This window comes from Lepidothrix coronata, unplaced genomic scaffold (assembly GCF_001604755.1).
Source record: "Lepidothrix coronata isolate B3197 unplaced genomic scaffold, Lepidothrix_coronata-1.0 Scaffold63, whole genome shotgun sequence".
NCBI lineage: Eukaryota > Metazoa > Chordata > Aves > Passeriformes > Pipridae > Lepidothrix > Lepidothrix coronata.
In genome coordinates, this window is record NW_016690243.1 from 674,511 (window position 1) to 695,118 (window position 20,608).

At 38.7% G+C, this 20,608-nt stretch overlaps 1 protein-coding gene across 7 annotated transcripts in view; it reads right to left on the reverse strand.

The window, feature by feature from the left end:
• Nucleotides 1–3,087: 3,087 nt before the first annotated feature.
• The window catches only part of MET (MET proto-oncogene, receptor tyrosine kinase), a 126,913-nt gene continuing 109,392 nt past the window's right edge, over nt 3,088–20,608 (reverse strand). For 6 of the 7 annotated variants that reach the window (XM_017817891.1, XM_017817890.1, XM_017817889.1 and 3 more), the window contains exons 12-21: nt 20,321–20,467; nt 18,193–18,349; nt 17,249–17,389; nt 14,656–14,886; nt 12,011–12,091; nt 11,248–11,429; nt 9,606–9,715; nt 6,811–6,976; nt 5,774–5,910; nt 3,088–5,629 (exon numbers count right to left, since the gene is read on the reverse strand). In XM_017817891.1, the coding sequence (XP_017673380.1) occupies nt 5,419–5,629; nt 5,774–5,910; nt 6,811–6,976; nt 9,606–9,715; nt 11,248–11,429; nt 12,011–12,091; nt 14,656–14,886; nt 17,249–17,389; nt 18,193–18,349; nt 20,321–20,467 (1,563 nt within the window). In that variant the 3' untranslated portion in view covers nt 3,088–5,418. Of the gene's footprint in view, nt 5,630–5,773; nt 5,911–6,810; nt 6,977–9,605; nt 9,716–11,247; nt 11,430–12,010; nt 12,092–14,655; nt 14,887–17,248; nt 17,390–18,192; nt 18,350–20,320; nt 20,468–20,608 lie in introns of those variants that run through there. The other variant, XM_017817893.1, reaches the window with a different exon arrangement.

Below are 20,608 nucleotides of genomic sequence, written 5' to 3' on the forward strand. Positions count from 1 at the left end.
TGTGTATTGTCACATCTTCCCATGTGTTTGCCGTCAATTCTGTACCATGAGCTCCAATAAGCTGCAGCTCCACTGTCTTTCTTAAATTGCCTTTATTTTTTATTGAGTCACACAAATGATAGAGAATATACCACTGTCATCTGAGGGCCTTTTTTCCTTCCTAATTAAATCTCAAACTCTATTTTAAGCATTTGTTTTCAGTTTTATCACACTTGCAAAGCATGCCAAATGCCCCAGTGAGCTGCAACCTTGTGGCAGCTGAGGTGTCCATGTTTGGTCATGCACCCTAAAGTTTTTGGCAAAACTTTTCACATCCTAAAGGAGGATATTCAGCTGTCATTTGTGCCAGAGAGGGTCTCCATGTGTGCTTGATAATTAGAACTCTGGCAAGTGTTAATTCATAGTGTTTGTAGAAACGCAGAGAGCCTCAGAGGCCCAAGCAAGGATGATTTCCCTGTTAAATCGTCACAATGAATGTGAGAAAACATTGGCAGATACTAATGAACCTCCTAATGGCACTGGGCGCAGCAAAGTACTTATTACTGAAACAGAAAAGCACATGGAAACCAGAGGTCTCCTCCAGCTGACTATGGCAAGGATTTACCTTCTGCTGAGGGTCTCTCTCTGGGCATGGTGTGTAGGGAGGAGGCTGCTGACTCTGGAAAGGAAAGCACCAAAATTAATAGTAACAGCAGCCAGGGAAGCAGCATTCCTTACAAAACAGAAATATTTTCTCTTCTGTCCCCTGGAGGTCATGGAGTGGCTGCAAGTGCTTAAGATTAGGACTCAGAAGAGTCTTTTGGTATCCTCATTGGAAGTGATTACACCTGGAGTGTTAGCAGGATGAGGATTACAAAAGGCAAATTCAGGTTCAGTGTGAGAGCACACAGTTTCAAGATGAGAGACTGATTTTCACTGGGTTGGTGTCCGTTGAGTCAATAAAGTTGCTCTGAATTCTCCCTGCTGTCTGTGAGATCACAATTTCTTGTAAATGTTTTTCCTAATCGGTCTGGCATAATCCTAAGATTTCCTGTGTCTTTCTTCAATGCTCGGAATACTCAGTTCATGACCTGTTTGTCAAAAATAATGGAAATTGGAATTTTCAGGAATAGATGTTTGGCTTAGTGAGTAAAAAACCCATCAGGATCTCTATTTCATTTATCTATCTGTGACCTTTTCCTGTGATATAGTGTTACAGCTGAATCCCAGAAATGAAATTTCTAAAGGAAGAACTTCATGTTTAAAATTCATTTTGATGTGCTTTTGCAGTTGCTCACCTGTACTGCTTCTGCCACTGTAACCCAAATTGCAACCTCATCACTTATTTATATAAAGCACGTAGGTCTCTTCTTCATGACTGAATTTAACAGAGACAGAAAATTAGCAATATGCAAAGACTTAGCAATCCAGAGGTACAGTGTACCATTTTTCTTGATTTTAGAAACCTTTAATATTGTTTGTTGTATAAAAAATCTTCCTTAATAGAGGCAAATTACTCTCAGTGGGTTATAGTGCACTAAAAAAAGTAGGTGTGAATTCAGTAGGAAAATTTCTGTGGGGCGAGGATATCCTTCCCTATTTTTTTAATCTCTTGGCTTTTGTGTAGGATACCTGTTATACAATGTTTTGAGCATCAGCCACATCCACTGTTAATATTCCTGTGGGGGGAAGGCTACCAGTTTAAGTCAGCTGCAGATCTGCTGCAGTGTGTACCTGATATAAACAAAATTAATAGGATGAAAAATTGAGCATGGGAAGCTTGTGATTCTGTTGACCCTTTCAAAAATGCAATATATACCATCCCTGAGAAATCATGAGAAGTAATCAGAGGAATGTGTTACAAATCTGGTATTTAAGTTCAGGCCATCATTTGACTGTGTGTTATGCTGGTTTAGACTGAAGACCCTGGTATTAATAGCGGTCTGCGGTAAAACCTTGGAGATTTTTTACTGACTTTTCAGGGAAATCCTGAAAATGTATTGGAAAGTACATTAGATGTAAATAATAGAATAAAAAAGGGATTAGGATTGTGATGCAGCAGAATGTTTCCATCCTGAACTGCTATTTTCAATGCCTTTTTTCACAGAATCACAGAATAGTTAGACTTCGAAGGGACCTCTGAAAATCATCTAGTCCAAACTTTTTCCCCAAAATATACTTTGAGTTGAAACTGAGCATATACATTTTTTGTTAAGAAGTAAACATGCCTGGAGAAAATGTGTTTTGATGTTGGGTTTGCATGATATTTTGAAATGACAGCAGCATATAAATTCTGTTTTTTAATCAGCTGAGACATTGTGCAATAAAGTATTTCTGAGTGAGTTAAGTACGAAAGTTCCCCTGAGATAAGAAGCTGGAGAAATGAGCTTGTAGTATCATCTGAGTTAAGAGTAGCACAGGACAGTGTGTGTTGCAATGTTTGTGGGGTACCCACTTAAAATACTCTTCACAAAAGTGAATTTGTGAATTCAGCAGGAGACACCTAAGGTAAGTGGAAGGAAACGCATGGGAGAAAGGTGGGGCTAGCTCCTCTTATCCCAGAAGAACCAGGGTCCCTGGGGACTGGAATGCCTTTTCTCTCCAGGTGTCACAGATACAAAGCACCTTGCAGAGATGAAACACAAGATGGATGACCATGAGGGACATAAGTTGAAATTTCTCGTGGATCATGACTGATTAGGGACTGGGATGCTAAACGCAAGCGCTGGCATCCTTGCTGGGCCACGCAAGTACTCCTTATGATACCTAAATTCTGAGTTTCAAATGTCACCCCAACTCTTAAGTGCATCAAGAATTTTAAAGCTCTGCATGGGTGCAGCCTGTGGTTAGGCAAGAGCCTTCCTAATCAAACAGACTGTGCCATAGTTGATGATGACAAATGCTCTGCACCTTTCTCTGACCTATTAATGGGTAGGAGGCTCATGAACTGTGTGTTTGATTTATTGGTGTACTCTATTTTTATGTTTCTGAGTTGTTTCCCCTCTACCCCACAGTTCCACAGGTTGCTCTTCCCATGTTAGTCAGAAAAAGCATACAGACATGTAAGCTTAACAGTAAACATGAACAGTAATTTCAGCACTCAGAGCATAAAGTATTACAATAATTCATTTTAATAACATTTATTAGGTCGTAACAACAACTATAAACATAAGTACCATTCAGCTCTTTGCAGATATATGAACTTACTAACATCAAATCTTTACCAGAATCACATATTCTTACAGGTGTCCCAGACACAACATTAACTTTATTAATCAAAAGTTCATAAATAGTAAAAATGTCCTCTGTTTCACATTGCAGCGTTCCTCAAGCATGTACATAACAAGTTTGGAGTAACTTCTCCAAATCTATGTGTCATAAACTTCCCTAGCTGTTTCAACAACCATAGAGATGATTTTTTTTGCCTGCAGCAAAGCCTTTTGTCCTTGAGCAATCTACAATTAGTATCTCTCTCACCAGACATGAAAGTTCATTTCTGAAATGAAAGTGATGATGAAACATAATACAATATTATCTGCTCATAGGTTGCCTACACACTCTGCCCTTATTATAAATCCTTCAGTTATAACACTGGCTCCCAAGAAGAATATATCCCCCTTATCTGTTCTTTATCTGCACTACCTCTCTTTGAAGATCTTAAAATGGTTGGCTTGCAGCAATGGAGATATTGTACTTAGGGTGGAGTGTGTTTACAGTCAGTTCTTTTCCTTTTTAATATTTACATAGTATTTTTTTAAGGTTGCTACAATTTATGAATCATGTACATTGACTTACATTTTCTGAAATGTTCACAGTGCATTTTGTGGCCTAACCAAACTTTGTAAATGTCATTAAAAATAAACTTTTTTTAATATAAAAATAGATTACTTTATGTGTTTACACCAACAAACCCAGTTCTATCCTATTCTAAACAAGCTATACAGTAGTATGCACAGAATTCCACAGGAACAGAAATGACATGTGATATTTGCCCTAAAGCTATAGTACTCTTCCCTAATGAATGATGGTTTTATTTACTGTCTTTTCAAAATTGTTTCTCTGGTCAAAATTTAGAATTAAAAGGAGGTATCATAATTCACTGGGTTGTGTGATTCAAGAAGAGGGTAAAGGGGGCCTAAAGTTATTTCTATTGATCGGTCATCTCCGCTCTTCAGAGATGGCATGAAGAAGTTATCAATATGCCTGCTATGGCAGTGTCTTTTTAGGTCAGGGCTGTGGCAACACCTCCACTCTTTACTCACCTGTGGCAGCAGCTCCACCCAAGGTTAGGTGGCAGAGCTTCATCTGCTCGTCAAGTGACTCATCAAACAGCAGCCTTCAAGTTTTTAGTCTCAGAGTGATTCATTCTTTATTGAAAGAAATGGAGGCTTTGCATTTTTCAGAAAGGGATCTGCTGATACACGCTGTTCAACTGAATGAAATAGTTGAACGTTGGAGTAACATTGACACTAGGAATGCTTTAAGCTACATGGTGGTCCCTTTGTTTTATGTACCGTCTGACTACACCAGAGGACTGGTAAGACTGATATAAAATCATAGAATGGTTTGGGTTGGAAGGGGCCGTTGAAGATCAACTAGTTCCAAACTCCCTGCTGGGGGCATCTTCACCTAGACCAAGTTCCTCAGAGCCGTTGTTACCTGTTTGCCACCGTTGTTTATCAGGAGGGTTACACCTTCTTTGACCTTCTGTTTGTGATTAACATACCTGTAGAAACCCTTCCTGTTATTCTTTGCCTCCCATGCCAGGTTTAGTTCCAGTTTTGCCTTGGCCTTCCTCACCCACTCCCTACACAATTGTACTTCTCTATACTCATTTTACTGCACACCATTTCTTGATTTTGATTTCTGTTAAGACACCATGAGGCTGGCTCTCTTGGCTGCCTAGGTTCTTAGAAACTTTGTTGATGTAGTGTAAAAATCCAAAGTTTGCACCATGTAGGAGGAAAATACATTTTAAAATCTTGTAACTTTCATTGTTTGCCTTAGCCTTTTGTGTGAAAACCATTTCTGCACTGCTCATCATCCTAAAAGACATGCACAGTAATAGTCCTTCCAGCCATAATGATTGATATTCTACTTTCTCCTTCATGGCATTAATGATGAATTTTTGTTCTTGGGTCTGAGCACACATTAATGACAGTTTGTGGGAACTAGCTCTGTATGGTAGTACACCACATTTCCATTTAGTAAATTGATGCAGTTGTCCAAATACTTGGAAATTACTGTGATGGTTTATAGAATCCCATAGCCTTAAACAATATGATACTGTGTCCTTGTACTAGTGCAACTTGGGCAACAACATAAACATGTGCAACAGTGTTCTCACAAAGACCAGGCAGTAAAAATTAGTGGACAAAATGTTTTGCTTTTTTGTTCATACAACTAAGAATGGATTTTCCTCTATTTCAGACATTCCTGTCATGTGTCAACATCCATATCTATGTTGTCTTGTGATGATAAAAGAGAAGGATAGGGAGCAATGCACTTCACGTTGACATAAGTAGCATTGACATGAACGTAGTGTTCCCCAACAAAAGTGGAGAAGATTGTTGATATATTTGAAACAAGTTCAGAAAATGCTGGACGCATCTCAGGTTTTGGATGCCAGCACTTCAGCATGACTTCGTACCTGCCATTCAAATAAAAGAAGTGTGCAATTACGAAATCATGTAAAAAAGAAAGAGCCCAACCCTCTCTTTCCTCCCACAGCCTCAATTACTACAATATCAGAATCAGCAGCATTTGCAGAAGGCTTTGCAAACTATTTACTTACAGTGGATCAGGGCAGTATTCAGGTTGTAGCAGCCTTCTGCCTTGTAATAAGTAAACAGTTATATCAAAAGAATTTACATCAGGATAAGGTGGTGCCCCTCGTGTCATAAGTTCCCATAACAACACACCAAAGGACCACTAAGAAAACAAAGAAATAAATAGTAAGTTACAGGGTTGGAGTGCTTTACATTCCAGTTTTAGAAGATGGTTTGACAGATTTAAGCATTCAAATGCATGGATTTTTCATTTGAAAAGTTATTTTACTGCATTCAGCTTTCTTTTAAGTGCGCTAATAAATGCTGTAAGGACTTGAGGAGCCACTTAAATAAGAACTAGAGAATCTCAACTAAGTAAATGAAAGAAAATAAAAGCCTATAGGCCTGCTACTTTGCTGATATAAATTGGCAGACCTCTTTTGAGGTTAATGGAGCTCTGCCAGTTTACATGAGCTGATGATCTGACTAACTCTGCGTAAATACATACTGAGGACAATATATGTGGTGAAAATTCTATGCATCACAAGCTAATCTGAATCTGGATTGAAAGGAGAGCTAAAATAAAAAGCGATCCTGCCAACTAATGACTTAATCTTAACAATTTTTTCTTCATAAATGGATAGGTAATACTTGAGATTGCTGTTGGCAGTCAGTAAATATTTATAAAGCAAGTAAAGTATTTTTGAGAACTAGTAAATTTATGAGTCTCAAAGTTAACATGTTTTGTCAAGCTTTCCAGAGCCCCTCCTATAGGTGGGTTCAGTTCCAACTTGGCTTCTTGGAATGTCCTTAGTTTCCCTTGGAACGGGGTTAAACTAATTCTTTCCTGAGCAGTAAAAAGTAATCAGGTCAACAACTTGTTGTTTTGTGACTGGGACAAATACACTTTCTGGAGTTACACAGTCTTTTATTATTATGTGAACTAAAGTTAGATTCAAATATAAGTTTTGATTTGGAGTTAGTCCATTTATTAAATACTAGAAAGATGTCTCAGGTAATATAAAAGAAACAAATAGGTGATACAAATATGTTTGTACATTACCACATCTGACTTTGTTGTGAACTTTTGAGTTTGTAAACTTTCTAAAGCCATCCATTTCACTGGCAGTTTAGCTCCTGTTTTATTGTGCACACTGTAGTATTCTTTATCATAGACATCTCTAGCAAGACCAAAATCAGCAACCTTGACAGTGAATTTTTCATCCAACCTAGAGAAATGACAAAAGGTATTATTTGCAACTAAGCAGGCAAGATTTACAGTGATGGTGGATTATAATGAGCGACTTGCATTTTTGAAATGCTTGATTATAATGAATGACTTGCATTGACTTTGAAAGGCAGTACTTTATTTTGGATCTATTAACCAATGTAACAGTGAAACACAAAGTGCAGCAAAGTATATTTCACACCCATTTAACACAGTGAATGAACCTGGGAAATTACTGATACTGTTTTGATAACACAATTTGACTTACAGTTACTTTAAAACAATTGCTTTGTATAAAAAGATTTTGGCTAATAGCCTATACATCCTAATTGAGTGCTACATCATTTCTTCCACTGCTGTTTCTTTTTCTGTATCCTTAAAACCAGCTCATTTTTATTTCCAAGTCAAGGCATGTCCTTTCCTACTTACTCTCAGTTTTGATAAGGAGGGGTCCATCATTATCTTAGTGACTGCCTCTAAACAATAATGTAGTCCTGTAACTAAAGATGTGTTTGGTGCCTGTATTGGGAGAGAATGATGGCATAACAAAAGTTCTGCTGGGGTTACACCTCAGCCCTACCAGAAGACATCCCTAGGTTTTGCTTCTCCTAAGGTTGGTGTTTGTCCTGGTAAGTAGTATCATCGTCACGCTTGTAACAAATGTGGGTAGAGCCCTCCTCAAATCTTCGTTCGCGAAGCCTAGCCATGATGATGATGATGATGATGATGATGATGATGAGTATCATTGTCAAAAAATGGATAGAGCATGGGTGTTTGCATGCTTAAACCTATCCTTTATTACATGTGCAGATCTAGCCATAGCAAACACTTGCTTTTGGGCTTCTTTACAGAATCACACAATCAGAGAATGGGTGAGGTTGGAACGGATCTCTGAAGAGCATCTAGTTCACCATGACCTCCCCTGCTCAAAACAGGGTCAGAGACTGCAGGTTGCTCAGGATCACGACCAGTTGGGTTTTGAATATCAGCGCAGATTGAGACTCCACAACCTCTCTGGGCAACCTGTGCCAGTGTTCAGGCATCCTTGCAATAAAGGCATTTCTTCCTATGTTTAAATGCAATTTTCTCTATTTTGATTTGTGCCTGCTGCCTCTTGGCCTGTCCCGGGGCACCACTTAGATCTTCTTCAGTCTACCATATCACATATTTATACATATGGATAAGATCCCTCTGAATTTTCTCTATGCTAAATGTTCCCATGTCTCTCAGGGTCTACACAAGGCATTCTCCTGTCTTGAATTTATGAGGTTTCTGTCTGGACAACTCTAGTCTGTTGAAGTCCCTCTGAATGGAACATAACCATCTGCTGCATTTATTGATGTTATAACTAAATCCAGTAATGGGAGTGAGATGGAACTTTGATGGGTCAACAGGACACAGTTTATGCCATAGCAGGTTCCTGCCCTTCTTCCAGGATAATGGAATAGAGTTTAGAGTCCCCGGGGACTATATTTGCATCCTGGCTTTCTTTCTGATAGACATCACTACTGTGGCAGGGCCTGTGCTTCTGAGTGATGGATTGCATGTGGCCACTGGGGAAAGGAGGTGTTCTCTTGTGGCAGCAGCTTTCCAGGCTCTGAAGTGCCAAGCCACATAGAAGTACAAAAGCGCCATTCAGTGGCCATGTGAGACACCCTGACAGCTGTTCCCTCCTCACCCAAGGAAGAGACATAGGCCAGAGGGAATGTCCTGTTGCCACTATTTGGACTTTGATTAGATGAACTAGGACTTTCATCTAGTAATACAAATAATTTATTCTTAGGAAACCTGAAAATTATGTTGCTTGTGGCTTTTTTCCTCCCTTAAAAAAAACAGCACTTGTAAGAAGATGTTCTTTTTCAGAGGCTGTTCAACTGCACAAGTGTGCACCCTTTGAAAAAAAAATAAAAAATCTGATGTCACAGGTTAATGACCTTTTTGCAGCCAGAGTTCCAGTTTATGACATACTAAAAATAAACTCTAATGTTTAATCCTGTACCTCATTAATTCACAGCATTGGTGATAAATCAGCATAATCATATCGGCAGCTCCTGTATCAGTTAGTCTTTGTGCGAACTGAACTGTCTGGCTACCCAGACACTAGTAAGATTCTTTGAATGTTAATTTGTGTGTGTAGTTGAGTCAAAGTAAGCTCATACTCATGTAATGAAAGGCTACTGTCAAGAGGTCTCACTGGTGTTTCTCTGTGTTCCTGTTTTTCTCACAAAGTTCTGTGTGTTCCTCTCCCTCCTGTTAGGTGTGGCAGCAGAGACATGCTGCTTCTGAAGAGGTTGGGTGGAAGCACAGCAAGTTGAGGCAACAGCAGTTTAACTTCCCTTAGGAGATCCCTTTTAAACTCGCTAACCAATGATTTTGAGATGCTACACTTTCACCTCAGCTTTCTTATTTCTCACAGTCAAAAAAACCATATGTGTAAGAAATGAGCCTGTAGCAAGATGAGTAGCTCATCAGTATGCAAGACAAACATCAGTATAATTACAGAGCAATGAAAAAAACCACCCTATTCTGACTGAAAAAAAGCAGAATCTCGGAAACTTTTATTTATCTTATCTCACTGTCTTACACAGAAGAGTGTGATAACGTGACTGGAAGTAGATGTTTGTACTTACATACAGTTTCTTGCTGCCAAATCTCTATGGACAAACTTTTTGCTTGCAAGGTATTTCATTCCTTTTGCCACCTGAAGGCCAAATCCAATTAAATCTTTTACTGTTGGATTCTGTAAAATACAAACATTTGTGATACAATGACTGCATAAGCTTAAGGAGCAGACTGCTTTTTGCTGTGACTTTTCAGGTTTTACACCCCACCTATCCTGCCACCAGAATGATCAAGACAGGTTGGTGCTTGTAATGAAACTGGTTTAAGTTTAGGTCAAGTTCTTACCTCCAAAGAGAAGACACACTATAAGAAAACAAAAAAGCTGACAGTCTCCAGAAGAGTGGATTTTGCACCATAAGCAGCATAACCTGGGCTGGTAAGTGGAACAGTATGCTGAAACAGCATCATAGCTGACACACAGAATTCACATGTGTGAACTTAAGAGTAATAGCATGTAACTCAGTAGAAGGTACTAACTATGAACTTGGAGCTCATCAGCTAGAGATGACCAAGAAATGAGAGAGTCCTGTCTAGGACAAAATAAGGCAAATGGGAACTTAGCAATTAGCAGAGGAAGATTTTCCACAATGATTGTTAACTCCTTCTGCTGGTCTACATGGTAAGACAATACTGAAAATGTTAAATATCAAATAAGTATAAACACAAACCTGTAAATCTTTTATCCAACCATATGACTTGTTATGTAATAGTAAAGTTCCTACAGATTTTTGTGTTGTTGACATTGCTCCTTCTGTGGAACAATCTTGTTCAACTGTGTTAATCATTCTATTTATTTCCAGAAGGACCATGGCACTATTCACAGAAAAGGGCCCTGGTCTTTGTAGAATGAAAGAAGCTCAAAAGGGAAGAGGTCCCTGTCTCAGAAAGCTTAACTCCTCCAAAAATTAGACAAAATGCTTTTTTGTTTTAATTGTACTGGCTATTGTTGATTGCCATAGAGCAAGGCAAAATCCTGTTGTCTCAGAAGTCACTTTGTCCTAGCACTGTGAAATAGGTGAAATACTACAGTATAACGTGGGCTTACACTACCTGAGGGAAGACCTGTGGTCTCATACTTGTGAAAAAGCAGTGAGGCACATTTGAGGAATCTGCAGTTTTTCAATGGAAATGGGGAAGATCTCTGATAAGAGAGTACTCATAGTTTGTATAAAAATTCCTGTTTCTCTTTCTTAATATAAGAATACAAAATATCGATAATAAACAGACCGTGACGCTAGTTGGACATGGAGATCCCTTACCTAGGAGTTGGAAGAGCAGATGGTGATGACTGGTACAGCTGTGCTGAAGTCAACAGAGATATGCCAGTTTAAACCAGCAGATGATTGGGCCCCTTGACTTGGCTCTCATAAACACATTTGTTTATAAAGAGGCTTATGGATGAGAAACGAGAAATATTTATTGCTTATAATTTCTGGGAAACATTCTAGAGAGGAATTCGAGGGGGAAGGGAAGAAGTAGCAGTGCTGTAGCTGGGCTCAATGCCAGCCTAAGCAAGTGCTAAAGGTTAAGGTGTAAAAACAGCAGCAAGTTACAGACGTAATGTAATTAGGAGAGCTTATAACCTGTGGTGTTGGAGCAGGGCGTGGCGAGACTTGCATTAATGTTTGGTAGACCTCACCGTGTACTTACATGGGTCTCATTCCTGATGAAGTTTCGAAGATCTCCATGTTTCATGTATGGAAGAACGACTAATGGGGATCCTTCATTGGGCAAACAGATTCCCAGGAGTGACAGCACATTGGGATGAGTGAAATCTTTCATGATTATTCCTTCTTTCAGAAACTGAGCTACTTCTTCCAGATCTGTAATCCCTGAGAAATCCAGTAATGAGTTAATGAAAAGAAACGGAAACAAACTATAGAGTTCATTTCTGTACAGCATGTCATTACACAACAAAGCCATAATGAGAGACTACAAGTGTGCTCCCCACATCCCACAATACAACCAGGTTATGTTGGTGATTTTAATTCTGTTTCTTCTTTTTTTATTATGAATTATTTAAAATTCAATAACAACACTTGAGTAAATCCCTTAATAAATGTTGTTGTAGTCTCTTCCTGTTCTTCCAGCAGCTTTGCCTACTCTTTAGCAATTTAACTTCCAAATCCAAATCTTCAGTAGACAGTAGAATAAAAAAATTACACTGCCTTTCCCTCATTTTCCAGTGTTCTTTTCTTTGTAGAGGAAATATATGGACATTTCATTTGATACAAAAACATATGCCAATGCCTTGTGTTAATCTGAAGCAATTGGAATTGCTCCAAAGATAAATCTGATTCAGCTGCAACTAAGAATCTTGGTTTGCGAAAGTATACTTCACTGTAATTTATCAGTTCACCCCAGTTATCTTTGTAATTAATAGTAATGTCTCACTATTAAACATGTAACTCACTATTCAGTGACTTCACAGCACAATGAATTTTCCTGCTATCGTTATCCAGCAATGTCCCATGGTACACACACCCAAAATGTCCTGTGTAAAAAAGTAAGCAATATTAGATTTAAGAAGTAAAATTATCTTTCTGGTATTTTCCACTGGGTAGCAATTATGCTTTAAGAAAGTGATCACACGTCATTTCTGGCCAATTCCCAACACTTGTAATATGTATTTCCTAACTAACACATAAAACCATTACAAAAAACCATCATTGCATAAAACCATCATTATGTAAAATGAAAACTCTATTTGCAATATAATTGGTATTTCTTGACCTAAACAGAGAGTATAAATAATGCCAAGGCTGGTGCCACAAATGTTTCATGTTCTTCTAATGAGTATGCACACAAATACCACTTGAGCCAATTCCCACCATAATCTCCTGTGAGACAGATGTCAAAGGAGGGCACTTGGAAGGGACGGGGAGCAGACAGGAGGGAGCTGACATGACCACTGGATTGGTGGTTTCCAGTGATCTGCAAGCCTATGCAGATCCAGTGGTCCACTGGACTGTACAAACTTGATGCCTCTTCAGTGAAAAGGATGGTCATTGTGGGCTTACAGTCTCTCAGGTCTGCTATTCCATGGAAAATGTTGAGTATTAAAAGTGATGTGTTGGCTGTGGATGGTTTGGGAGTTGCTCTACTGATCACAGACTGATGACATCACTCAGCAGCAGTCTGTGGTCTCTTCTATGGCCTAGTTTCAAGCATAAAATGTCACTAAAAGGTAGTAAGCAAAATTTGCCTTCTTTCTCATGGTCTGAGCAGTGAAATGAACTGCCAGGGACATAGAAATCCCTTCTGATCCTGTGCTTTCCTGTGAAGCAAATGGGGTAGTCTACAGAAACCCACTCTGAGAAGTCAGGTTGACCTGTTCAGGAAACAATGAAGTTTAAGCTCTAGGTTTGAGCATAAATTTATCCAAATCAAATTATGCACACATAATTGTGTCTTTCTTTCACAGATGTACTATTTAATGGAAACTTTTAAAATACTAATATTTGCAGTTAGAAAGCAAAATAGTTCTTCTGCTTAAGTGTGAGTTCTACAGAGAACAAGACTACCTGATTAATTCTACTAGGTTGCAGTCGTAAGTGCTGGTCAGAGCTCAGTTGGCTTTGCTTTTGGCTTGAGGTAAAATTAATACAAAGTTTGTTTTATAGAAGCAACTAAAATCCCATTAAACCACAGATTGCTTGGAGTCTGGGCACAAATCCTAAAGCTTGGATTGGGTGTGTCTACAATATTTTTGGGTTTGGCCCATTTCTAGTTATGGAGGAGAAAATTTAAAATCGTTAATTATATCGGCGTCATTCCTGATATTTTTCAACATTAAAAAATGGGAAATTACTTGGAGTTTTCCAAAACAAGAAAAAAAAGAAAAAGGCCCACCCTTGCTTTGGGGATGATGAAGTGTAATACATGGAAGGGAAATGCACTGACTGATTTGTGGCTCTTTTCCTGCAGAAGAGGGATTAAAAATATACTTTATAGCCAATTTTTTATCAGTATTTTTATACTCAACATGAGATCTGTGATGCATGATCTGTAGAAGTATGGAAAATGCAGTTTGTACTTTGGTTACTAATAAGTACTCAATTGTACAGAGATTAATAAATGTCCCTAACAGAAATTCTGGCTTGGGCTATGAAAGGAAGGGAACTTGCTTACGGAGATGTAGAGGAATAGGAGTGATGAGAAAAATTTAGAAGACTAGGGGACTTGCTGTATCAGGAAAAAAACTAAGGGCAAGTGAATGAGAACCTATAACCTGTGGTGTTGGAGCAGGGCGTGGCGAGACTTGCACTAATGTTTGGTAGACCTCACCGTGTAAATGAGACATGAGTCTCATTCCTGATGAAGTTTTGAAGATCTCCATGTTTCATGTATGGAAGAACGACTAACGGGGATCCTTCGGGGGGGGTCCTAATGGGGATCTCCTGCCTGCAGCTGGCATGAGAGAGGAATGAGGGGGAAGGGAGAGCCTTTGCTGGGAGGAAACAAACGGCAACTTCCTCAGAGCTGGGGGAAACTTGTGGAGGGAAAGGGGTGTGGGCATTTCACCTGGCCCACGGGGACTTTTACTGAATGCATTAGTGACTACAAGAGTTTCCTGTGTTATGTAGCAATCGCAACAGATCACAGACTCCAAGTTTAAGGTCACTTGTGCCCCCGCCTTGGCATCCCCTGCCATTTAGGTGTGTGCCTTAGGCTTTGCGCAATATCCTGTGGCAGATTCACTCCTGCACTGCAGCCTCATAGATCAGGAGCTCTGGCTGAGCTTTTCTGTAGCCTGGAAAAGGGTGAGAGAGAGACTGCTGAGGGGAAACCAGCAAGTTTCTGAGTTCAAAGGAGCCCCATTAACTGGCAGACTCCTTCCTCCTCATGATGTCTTCTCCAACTGATAAAATGCACACTCCTCATCTGACTTTAAAGGAGAGCCCCTTGGTTCCCCCTTGTTTCAGTGTGTGGGATGCAGTGGTATAAGAGTTAAAAAGCTTGAAAAACCTCTATGCAGACACCTTATTCAAAATGGTTTATAATGAATGGGTGTGCAAAAAGAAGAGCAGTTCGCAAGGTAAGAGTCGCAGTACTCACCTCTTCCTATTACTTCGCTGAAGTGCACTATCAGGCTGTCAGCACCAATAACCACATGCTGCACCTCTTTGACCAGGTCAGGATTTAAGGCGCTGATGTCAATGTGGACGTTAGTTTGGAGAAGTGGACTGGCTAAATCTGAGTCTCCACTAGACAGAATCGGGGAGAGGTCAGAGTGAGGATACTGGGCAGGTCTGCACGATCCATTCTGAGACATGCTTGGAAACTGATCTGCAAGATGGACAGAAACTGTTATAATCCTTTCAAATTTCTCCTTGAAAATGAAGTTTTATTGCATTGGAAGGCAAGGTTTGATTTTAACAGTTTGGAAGTGGCTTGGCTTTGTGGAAGTTTTGGTCACAAAGGGAAAATGAAAATATGCATTGGTAATCTGCCAAACTCCAGGAAAACTATGTCACTAGAAACTTACAATAGTGACAGCTAGCTAGAATCAGCTCTGCTTTTATGAAAGTAAATGGCAAAACTTCCACTTTTCTGAGGGGATGCAATGAAGACTTGTCACTTCCTGCCAAGTAGAGGTTATAGCATTTCTAGTAATAGGGAGTAACAAGAGTAAAATGGAAAAATGACAGCAATATGGGAGGAGGAGGTAGTAAACAATTAAGAACATGAAACCTTTTATTATTGTCATGTTCTAATTTGGTAGGGAACTTTACATTTCATGAAGGTTTCCAAATTGCTGGTGACTAGCTATATTTATCCAATGGTAAATATTCAACCAGGGAAATGCCTAGAGGTGATTCATATCCTGTAACTGCTGAAGATAATACAGTTGGTGCTACTCATGAAAATAACATGAGTCATCTGATATAGCATAAATTAAAATATTTCAGTAAAGCCAGGAGTATTTATTTGAGAATTTTTTTTTATCAACAGTATGTTGTTCAGGTATTTCAAATAGTTTTTGTTTAAAAAAATTTTTCTCGTATTTTTTCATGACTGAATGAAAGAACTAGGTTTAATTTACAGCAATTTCAGTCTGGAATGATTCCAGTGGAGTCAATGAGCAGAATTTAGTCTAGGGTCAAAACCAAAAAAGTGAATAAATTTAAGAAGAAAAATTATCAAGTACTGTATCACAACAAGTAAAATATGTTGTACAGACATGCTTTATATATTTCTGTACAAAACGTGGAAAATTTTCATATAGTGCTGTTGTCATTCTAGTTGCTGAGAAAAACTGTGCTCTTCTATCTAGAAGCAAAAATACCAACTCTTACATTTACAAATGAGTTTATTTGTCACTAACGGCAAATATCTATTTAATAATGCCAGTAAAATAATCCAGACATGGCTGCAAAATGATTTTTGCAGCTTCTACATGTAAATCTGCATGTTTTCTAATGTTCCTGTTGTTTTATTCTTTGATAGGAATTGACATAAACACTGCTAGAGACATTAAGTGAACATAATTCCCTGCTGTGCTTTGCCAGTGTACAGTGGCCCCAGGACCACTGTTGATTTACCTTCCACCAAGGATCTTTGCAGAGTTTTCTCTTGTGTACCACTTTCCCTTCTAACCAGTGGCACAGGCTTTCCTGTTCCTTTGGGAATTTTTCAATCAAGAAACTTCTGTATGAGCTGGTGGCAGCAATTAAAGAATAATAAGGGAAGCTGGGAACTGGCCTGTCTCTCAAACAGCTTCACGATTGGGGCTTACAGAGGTGAAATAAGGATTTGGAGTGATTTCTATTGAGTTGTATATGGCAGCACCTTAAATAATACAAGACTATGTATATACCAAGACTAACAAACGTGTGATATCTTACACACCATAATGTGGTAGCTCCTAATAGTTAAAGGCTCAGTAATGGTAATCACAGGACATGGTCTCCACGTCTTAAAGGAGGTGTTCAGCCTAAGGTGGTATGATAAGTGTAGCGGACTCTCTTCTGAAGAATACCCACTTTAAAATGGTGTTATACAGGACAAAAACGTGTACGGCATAGGATTATTGCTCCCTGAGACCACCATCGCAGCACACACGGACCTCCACTCAATTTGTAAGTCTTCATAACCTTTTAGCTTAATTTTTAAAGCCAACATTTCTGCATTATACAACGTCCCATTTTACAGAAGGGGCGTACGTACGACAAAAAAGTATCAGTTTACAAAGCTCCATGTCCCATGTTGGGCCAACAGAACTGCTTCACCATGACTGTATGAAGTCAGTGAGACACACTAAACCTACAGCCACTTGATGTTATCCTTAAAATAATTTTTTTCAGAGTGGATTTGCACATGGCGTGATGGACTCACGATAACACAAAATCCTTATATCCACTAGCTCCTAACAAATTGTGGAGCATAGAGCGTTTCCACTAATAGCATTTTATATATTCCTCCAACCTGAGTAGAAGTAAAAATCCTTTGCACCTTAGTTTTGGGAAGCACCTGAGAAGTTCAGTTAAAATAGCAAGCCTGTGAACACAGGAGTCCCACTAATGCAGACACAGACAAACTAGATGACAAATTGAAATTAAGATGCTGATCGAAATAGCTATCATCTGAAGACATACGAAAATCAAAATGTATAAAATATCATCTGTACAGATTCCTAATAGAGGTGTACCTTCTAGAAAAGTTGATCTGTAGTCTACAGATTCACTTGAAACCATTTCTGTTGTTGGACTTACACTCCTTGCGCTCACCAGCCTGTCCAGGTGAGGAGTGTGCACTCTGCCATCATAACGCACTAGGTCGCTTCCCAGATCTGAAGGGGAGAAGAAAGAAACACTAGAAAACCCCCATGGTTTTGGTATGCCAATATTCATTTAGCTATTTATTTAAACCTAGATGTTCTGCTCTGCTGGGAAGAAGGTAGGGTGTTGCTGTGGCAGACATGTTCAGGACCTGAACTTGAGCTATTTGTACAGCACAAGATTTGCTGCAACTTGTTTTGAAGACCCACTCTTAGCCACACTGGACGTTTTGAAGCTTCTAGGGCCACCTTCATGGTCTGACTGTGATACTGCATCAGAACAAAACTTGGTTATATACTACCTCCCCTGCTCCTCCTGCCTTGCACAGTGTGGCAGCTCCCACTGGAAGTAAACCCAGACACAGGGGCCAGAGAGGAGCCAGGGTCTGACTAAGTTCCTGATCTGGGTGAACAAGAGACCAGGACACTGCAGTGCTCTGTGTCTTGCACAACTCAGGCACAGCCTGGAGGACTACGAGACAACTGGATGAAGCTGAAGTACTCGTGATTCCATATGTATCATTTACTCGTCCTCTCTTCCAAAGCTGATCGGGGAACAGAAGTTACTAAGTTTTCCCAATAGCTTAGAGTTCCTCCGAAATCCTTCTGCTTAAGGCATAATGTACCCCTTCACCCAGCTCAGGCAAGAGCCAAGCACTGACATGCAACTAAACATTGTGACTTGATTGTGAAACGTCTGCTGATGCATTACAACAGGGCATTGCATGGTAGTTAAGCAAAACACACAATTATGTAATTTTTAAAAATCTAAGATATAATAATGGACTTATTTGATGAGATTGACTATGATGGACCTTTAATTTGTTTCTTCTTCCTTCTCCAGAGAAAAAACACCAAAAAGATAAAAAGTAAAACTGATGTTGAAAGTACTCCAGCAATTAGTCCTGTGAAATTCTGATCTTGCTGGATCAGCACTTTTCCGATAACTGTTGATAAAACTTCTTGCTTCCACTGAAATAACAAAGAAAGAAAATAGTGTGATGATTTCCACAGACAAGTAAGAACTAGATTATTAGTACTAAAGTATGAGTTGATAAGTCCCATCTAACTAAATCTTGATTTTGTGATGCTGTACTGTGGTAAGACACTGGGAGTGAAGAAATTGTTATACTGCTGTACATGAAAGCAGATCTACATGTTTCTCACTTCACTACTCAACTTCAAGAGCTCTGGTAGTGATACAGCTGTGTATTTGATACACCACACACACGGCATGCACTCACACACACTCTAGGTAACAGGGTCCCACTGTTACCAGATGTTAATTCAAAATTTTAAATTCATACTCTTACTCAAATGGTACATGGAAATGTATGGGCCTATGGATATATGGCCTGAGATGTACATTAAAAAACCAGCCCAACTGTATTTAATATGTGTCCTTCTGGCATAAATATGCTGTAACATCAAACTCACTCATTTGTTGACAGCGTGCCTACGTTTTAGTTCCCAAGGTCATGTGAGCCTGTCCCTAGCCAGCTTCTAGCTTGTTGACAGTTTAAAGAAACAAAACAAAACAAAAAAAACACCAACCCCCAAAATCAACCACCAAACAAACATCAAGCAGCTAACAGGGAAAAACTGTTTTAGGTCACACAGCACTAGCTCAGTCAGTTGGAATGCATTTGGCCATCTTTTCTCTTCCTCCTGTGGAATTCATTCCTCTGGGTACTGTAATGATGGATTTGCCCGTCAAAAGAGCAAATTTTCTTCTTCACTGGGCAGACTGCAATTTCTGTGTCTCCTTGCCAGTAAACAAGCAAAAACCTTACTTAACCCCTTTATGTTTTATTCTTTTCTATGTATGAAACCTGTCATGCATATCTATTTCTTAGAGTTTAATGAAATATCACATAGTAGAACTGGTGAAATGTAGTGTCAGCTCTGGTTGCATATGTGAAAATACGAACCAAATGCAACCTGTGCAAAAGTATCATATGAAACTAGGCACTTACAGTTCTGGGAAACATACACCAAAAGAAGAGCAGCATCTAATTTTATAGTTTGAGTGATGTATTCAAGAAATTTAATAATTACTTTAAAATAGAAATTAATATTAAAATAAATTAATAGTTACTATATTAATAAATGAGTTATTACTATTTACTTAGACTGCAGTAGCAAATAGGAATATCATTCACAGTTCAGGATCCTGTTGACATGAATGCCATAAAGATATAGAAAAAATAGATGGTCCCTGCTCCAAAGAGCTTACCTAGACTTTGATCCTAATCAGACTTACATTCACTGTTTTCAGTGAATCACAGTTCAGTTTCATAGTTTAAAGGTATTCCTATTCCACTGGGATTTTCCTTTTTTTATATATTTAAAAAATACAAAGATACTGAAAGATCTGTCTTATTCTATGAATCAGTATGTCTACAATTTAAATTTGCAATAGCACACTGTATGATCACCTTTAGAAAAATGGTCAACTCAAACTTTTGTCCAAAGTGTTTTCTTCTTATGAAAAGAATTGAAATGAAATTATAAAATGCAGACAAAAAAAAATCTTTCAGGAAGGATGTGATCCTCTTGACTGCAGCAAAATTTTTTGTTGAAAAAAGGGCTTATGAGTTCCAAACTAAACCTACTCCTTTATAGCTTCCCATTCTTCCCCATATGTTTCCTCTTGTGTTTGGATTAATAGCTATAATTTTATTTCCGTGCTTAGTTCAAGTTCTACTTTGTGCCAAAGCCTCCAGAAACTCTCTCTACAAACAGGTAATAACTACAGTGAAGACAATATTTATTTTAAAACAGCTGATATTATTTGAATTTCCATCCCAAACAAACATGGATAGAGATATCTCTGTAAGCACAGGGTTAGGCTTAAACTTAAAAGTTTCTTGGTTCAATAGTGACACTGTGAATGATAATAAAAATGGCATTAATATCTCATGTGTGGTGTAGTTGCCTCACCTCTATATTTAGCTCACTGTTGGATTTCAGGAGATCACTGGGAACCGTACACAGAATTGATTCTGACTGCAGGAGGAGGTTTTCGCAGCTTTTATTTCCAACTTTTAGCACCTCTCCTTTAACAGCTTCTGAATCAATATAATTTCCCTTGGAAAAAAAAAATCAATTTTATATTACATAACCATCTCATAAAAGTTAAGGAGTTACAAGCTTGGAAAATGTTTTTAATGGAAAAACAATTGAGAAATAAAAGACCAATGCAAATTTACACTGTCCTGTCAACAGGCA